The 6,000-nt window shown below is 34.7% G+C and overlaps 1 protein-coding gene across 1 annotated transcript; it reads right to left on the reverse strand.

Moving 5' to 3' along the window:
- Window positions 1-1,528: 1,528 nt before the first annotated feature.
- Window positions 1,529-3,561, reverse strand: LOC141674323 (uncharacterized). The gene is made up of 4 exons (XM_074481051.1): window positions 3,276-3,561; window positions 2,842-2,975; window positions 2,548-2,746; window positions 1,529-2,217 (listed from the first exon to the last, which is right to left on the reverse strand). Exons 1-4 carry the CDS (start codon window positions 3,559-3,561, stop codon window positions 1,529-1,531), a joined length of 1,308 nt encoding a protein of 435 aa, XP_074337152.1.
- Between the last annotated feature and the right edge of the window lie 2,439 nt (window positions 3,562-6,000).

Genomic DNA, 6,000 nt, shown 5'->3' on the forward strand with positions numbered 1-6,000 from the left:
TTTAAGGACAAACCCCCCCCCCCCTTTTCTTTACATTTACTCTTGGGATCCATTTAGAATATACATGACATTCATTTCAGATTTCTCATATCACTTACATCCCCACAGAATAGGGGACATTGCTAAAAGATAAAGATTACCATTTGCCAGCCCACACACCCCATTCCTTAACAATGGTACTAAACATCTACCAAAATTTGTACTCTTTAGAATTTATTTGGGAATCTGTTGGGGAAGTGAGTTGTTGTCATTGTGTTTATTTCAAGGAGTGAGAGATATTTAGCCCTGAGCTTATTTAAGGGCCTTGCAAGATCATCTAGCTGAGAGATATGCAGTGAACTGTGTAGAGAGACAAATTCGGGACCAGCCAAGATTACAATGTTCAATTACTCCAACAAAACAATAATATTGGATAGATAAGCACTCCGTCCCATTCAAATATTGTTAATATAATTTGAATAATGTTAATAATACAAAAGGAGGGACGGAGGAGAGAGTACACATCCTAATCCTCAGAGTAAACTCAATCATAAGGATCAACCCAATTTGCAACTCATTGAACAAATCCCTACTTAAACTCCATTAGTAAGTTTTGGTTTGATTTTTGTATATTCCTTGCATGCTACATCTACTACACTGTGACTTAATTATATACTATGTTCTTGTACGTACTAATACACTTTACTACATTGTGTGTAAAATGAAACCATGATCATACATGCAGAGCATGTCAGGGTTTGAGTATGGCGTGTAAGAAACAACAACGAAGCTTTCATTGCTACTTGCTCACGTATTGTTGTTTTCATTATGATTTCCATTTCTTTTACTGCAATTTCAGTACATTTCCCTACACCTCATGTGCAAACACATGACCCAATCATATTCCAATAATTAATCTTGCCCTCAATTATTTTGTTTTCATTCATTCCACCAAATTGTGGTTTGGCCCAAGATTCAATTTAAACGTCAGGCCCCATTCTGATTTATTAATATTGGATATGGGAGGAACGCATTGGCATTTGACCGGCCACTCATTTAATTGGGCCCCAATTATCAGCCAGGTCCGGTCCACCTTCTTAAGATTACCAGAGACTCCAGCTTGAGATTGATAGAATTGGGTCTTAAAATTTAGCCGAGCCCGGTGTTACGATCGAACGTATAAATTCTGTTTATTGCTCCAATTACACAAATTGTTTACAATCAAGATTGAACAGAGAAGAAGATACAAAGAGATTGAGAGAGAAATGATAGATGTCAAGGAGAGAGAGGGATAACATAAAAAAAATACAGAATCAGAATATCCAAAAATTAACTCCCCTCTCAAAGAGAGTTTGTCTACTTATAACTGAATTTCCCTCCAAAACTCTGTCATTTCTAATTAGTATCGTGACAAATGTCTCTCCATCAACAAAAGCGTGTCCTCAAGCTTTAAATTGTGGAAACCGATTGGAAATGAAAGTACAGTCCTCCCATGAAGCTTCAGTCTTGTCCCAGTCTTTCCACTGTATTAGCCAGTCTTTTCATTGTATTAGCCATTGAACAATGTCTTCATCACCTTTCCTGACTTGTCTTCTCTGCAACACTTTCTATGGGACCAACTTAATGACATCTTCTTGATCATATTCAGGCAATTCTCCTGCAGTAATGAGATTATTATTGCTAACAATTTTTTCAGCAATGTTATGTGGAATACAGTATGTGGTTTAGAATGAGCTGGAAGCCTCAGCTTATAAGCAACTGCCCCTACTTTCTCTTCCACCTGAAAAGGTCCAAAAAATTTAACTGAAAGCTTTAATGAAACCCGTTCTGCCAAAGATTTCTGCTTGTAGGGTTGTAATTTTAAAAACACCCAGTCACCCTTACTAAACACCCTCTCAATCAGTTTTCGGTCTGAATAAAATTTCATTATATGCTGAGCTTTCAGCAAGTTATCTTTCAGTTGATGCAACACTTGCTCCATGTGTGATAACAGATCTTGGGCTATTGATAAAGTCATATCACTGAGATTTCCTAAATTGATAGGAATCGATTTAATGTCATATAATGCTTCATGAGGTGTGATTCTTATGCTAGTCTGGAATGAAGTGTTATACCAATATTCAGCCATACTAAGCCACTGCTTCCAGCTTCCCGACCTATCTCCAGAAAAACACCTTAGAAAAGTTTCCAAACACCGATTCGAACGTTCTGTCTGTCCATCACTTTGTGGATGGTAAGCTGAAGTAAAATTCAACTTAACTCTGAGTTTATCTAGTAAGAAAAGAACTTACTAGTAAAAAAATTTATCTATGTCAGAAACTATAGAATCTGGAAACCATGCAACTTGAAGACTTGATCTAAAAATATTTTAGCTACTGTTTCTGTATTAAACGGATGACTCAAAGGTATAAAATGACCATATTTTGACAACTTATCAATCACTACCAATACTGTATCAGCACCTTCTGAAACTGGCAGCTTCTCAACAAAATCCATAGAGATGTGTTTCCAAGGTACATTTGGAACTTCCAAGTGGTTGTAACAATCCTGGTGACAGTACATGCTCACCTTTATACCTTTGGCAAACTTCACACTTCTGAATCCACTGATCCACATCCTTCTTCATATTTGGCCAAAAAAATAGTAATTTCATTCTTTGAACACAAGCTGTCTGTCCTGAATGACCTCCTAATGAAGAATTGTGTAATGCTGCAATCACTTGATTTCTGATCTCCCCATTACTTTCAACATAAGTTTTCCCTTGCTTCTTCAATATTTCTTGAACATAGTGATACTCAGAATGCAAAGGTGAATCAACATCCAATATAATTTGAGATATCAATTTATGACATTCCTCATCACCTTTATAGTTGTTTCCACATGTTGTACCCACACGGGTTGCAACTCAGAAATTGCATTTAGGTCAGAAACTGTTTCTTCTGAAATTTGACTTTTATGTCTTTCTTCCCATGTTGCCATAACCCTAAACAAAGTAGCTGCAACAATATTTTCACATCCTTTTTTATATTGTATCTCATAATCCATTCCCATTAATTTTGCTAACCACTTATACTGTAGAGAAGTATGCAGAGGTTGTTCCAGTAGGTATTTCAAAGATTAATGATCAGTCTTAATAATAAAGTGATGACCCATTAGATAGTGTCTCCACTTAGTAACAGCTAACACCAATGTCAACAGTTCTTTTTCATAAACTGAAAAACCAAAATTCCTTTTATTAAAAGCTTTGCTTAAGTAAGAAATTGGTTTTCCTTGCTGCATCAAAACAGCTCTCATACCTGTAGCACAAGCATCAATTTCTACTATAAAAGGAATATCAAAATTGGGCATTACCAATACCGGTGCTGCACAGGGTGCCTGCTTTAAAAATTTAAAAGTTATTGTGGTTGCTTCATCCCAATAAAAAACATCTTTTTTCAGTAACTCAGTTAAAGGTCTTGTTAACATTCCATAACCTTTTATAAACCTTCTATAATACCCAGAAAGACCTAAAAACCCTCTCAAAGCTTTGATAGAATCTGGTATAGGCCATGACATGATACTGTGAATCTTTGAAGGATCCATACTTACGCATAAATAATATGATCCAAGTATTCTACAGATTCGACTGCAAAAATGCACTTTGATTGCTTAGCATAAAGCTGATTTCCCTCTAATAGCTTCAACACAGATTCCAATTATCGTATATAAGATTCCAAATCATAACTATATACCAATATATCATCAAAAAAATACTAGTACAGGTTTTCTCAAGAAGGGTTGAAAGACTTGATTCATTAATTCTTGAAAAGTTGTAGGTGCATTTATTAAACCAAATGGCATCACTACAAATTCAAAATGTCCGCGATGTGTCTGAGAAGCAGTCTTGTAGGTGTCTGTTGGTTTAACCAATATCTGATAATAACCAGATCTGAGATCCAACTTTGTAAAAACTGTTACTTCATGTAATTCATCCAATAGCTCATCAATATTAGGAAATTTATCTTTTATTGTCTACTTATTAAGATGCTTATAATCAATACAAAATATTCTAGAATCATCTTTTTTTCTCACTACAATTACAGGGGATGCAAAAGGACTATTGATAGTCTTGATAGTACCACTATCTAACATTTGTTGCACCCGATTTTCTATCTCAGTTTTTTTTAGAATGAGGATACCTGTATGGTTTTAACTTAAAGGGTATAGTTCCTCCTTGTAGAGGAATCTCATGATCAATGGACCTTGAAGGAGGTAAACCAACTTGAACTTCAAACATTTTGGAGTACTTCTCAAGTAACTTAGACATTCCCTTAGCCAACTTAGGATTTTCTGCTGAACTGCACAAATCTTCCTTTAATTTTTGTTGTGCTAACTTCTTATTAAGAACCTATAATTCCTTTCCTCTGACCAAATGTAAAGTAGCCTCATCTACTCTACCATTTAATAGAATTTGATTTTGAGTATCTGAATCAGCATTCAACTTAAGATACAATTTCTTAAAAATCGAACAGTATAGGACTATACTGTTCTAACCAATCCACTCCAAAAATTATATCCCAACCAGCAATATCAATTATTCTGAAATCAAATACAAATCATATTGATGTACTTTCCATTTAACCTTAGGTACATAGTAGTTGCTAACAGTAGTCCTTCCATCAGCCCACTTGATGGTAATTGCTTCACAACTAATCTTTTGAAACTTAGCTTTATCTACCAGTTTCTTATCAATGTAACTCTTAGTACTCCATGTATCAGTAAGTATATTAATTCTAACATCCTGAAACACACCCTCTAGATTGTTAGTTTTACTATTCAATTTCTCATATAAAGCATTTAATGATGTTGTGCAAGACATGCCTGTATCATAACAAGACTAAGTCATATTGACAACCCTAAGATTAGTTGTATTGTAACCTTAATCTGTAATTTATACTTGTAACACTTAATGTCTGTAAAATATAAATAGAGCAGACTGGAGCATTTTTCCCTAAAAAGTGTCAAGCCTAAGAATTCTATCTGGAAGAAGATCAAGAAGGTTATGCCTCAGAAGAATTATGAAGAAGTTTGGAGTTGAATAATTCTGTTTGGTGAAAAACATTCTAAGTCAAGATCTCTACAAGTCACAGAATTAGTGTTATAGAGAAGTCATTCGAGAACTCAGAAAGACCTATCGAGAACTCAGGAATTATCTATCTAGAACTCAGGAAATGCTATTGGAGATATCGATAAGTCAGATACCCATTCGAGAACTCAGAGATATCGACAAGTATACATTCATTAGAGAACTCTGAGTTATCGATAAGCCAAAGTCCATTAGAGAACTCTGAGTTATCGATAAACCAAAATTCACTAGAGAACTCAGGGTTGTCGATAAGTCAAGTCAACAATGAAGTTTCAGAGATATCGACAAGCTAACATGCCTATCGAGATGTCGAGTTCTCTACAGCTTAATTGGAGATCTCGAAGTGAAGAAATTTCTCTAAGTACAGAATTGCAGAACAATTCAATATCTAAGGTTGCAAATCAACAAACAATTCACACAGCTGAATTGACAAGTCTACAAAAAGCAACTTGAGAGATGTGCAAGATTAATGGCAAAGATTAACTGACAAAGGAAGATTAAAGTGAACATGGGATGCTAAAGATATGCTAAGCCAGAAATGGAAGATCCGTTTTTCTATAAATAGAAATGACAAGTGACAGTTTAGAAAAACTAATAGCATGTCTTATTACATACTGTGTAAACCAGCAGTTAACTAAGTTATAAAGTTAACACTGGTCCTTAGTCAGTTGTAAGAATTCAGATTAGAAATTGTATTCTCTCTCAAGAAAGAAGCTAAGTTCTAAACCAAGAACTTAGAGATTTTGTAGCAAAACACTGCTTGATTTTTTATATAAAATTAAGTGAGTTTTGAAGATCTTTGTTTTACATATTTGCACTGTTATTTATGTTTAGCATCTATTCTATAAAATTATTGATAACAACCAACTGCTAAACCCCAAGTCGATCAAAAAGTA

Source organism: Apium graveolens, chromosome 7 (genome assembly GCF_009905375.1).
Source record: "Apium graveolens cultivar Ventura chromosome 7, ASM990537v1, whole genome shotgun sequence".
Lineage (NCBI taxonomy): Eukaryota > Viridiplantae > Streptophyta > Magnoliopsida > Apiales > Apiaceae > Apium > Apium graveolens.

Excerpts from the sequence above, each read along its gene's own strand:
- LOC141674323 (XM_074481051.1), bottom strand. The coding sequence starts at position 3,561 with ATGGATCCTTCAAAGATTCACAGTATCATGTCATGGCCTATACCAGAT. Across the intron at positions 2,747-2,841 it reads ATGTGGAAACAACTATAAAG|AAGCAAGGGAAAACTTATGT; the intron begins GTGATGAGGAAT and ends GAAATATTGAAG. Across the intron at positions 2,218-2,547 it reads AGTTTGCCAAAGGTATAAAG|CTTACCATCCACAAAGTGAT; the intron begins GTGAGCATGTAC and ends ATTTTACTTCAG.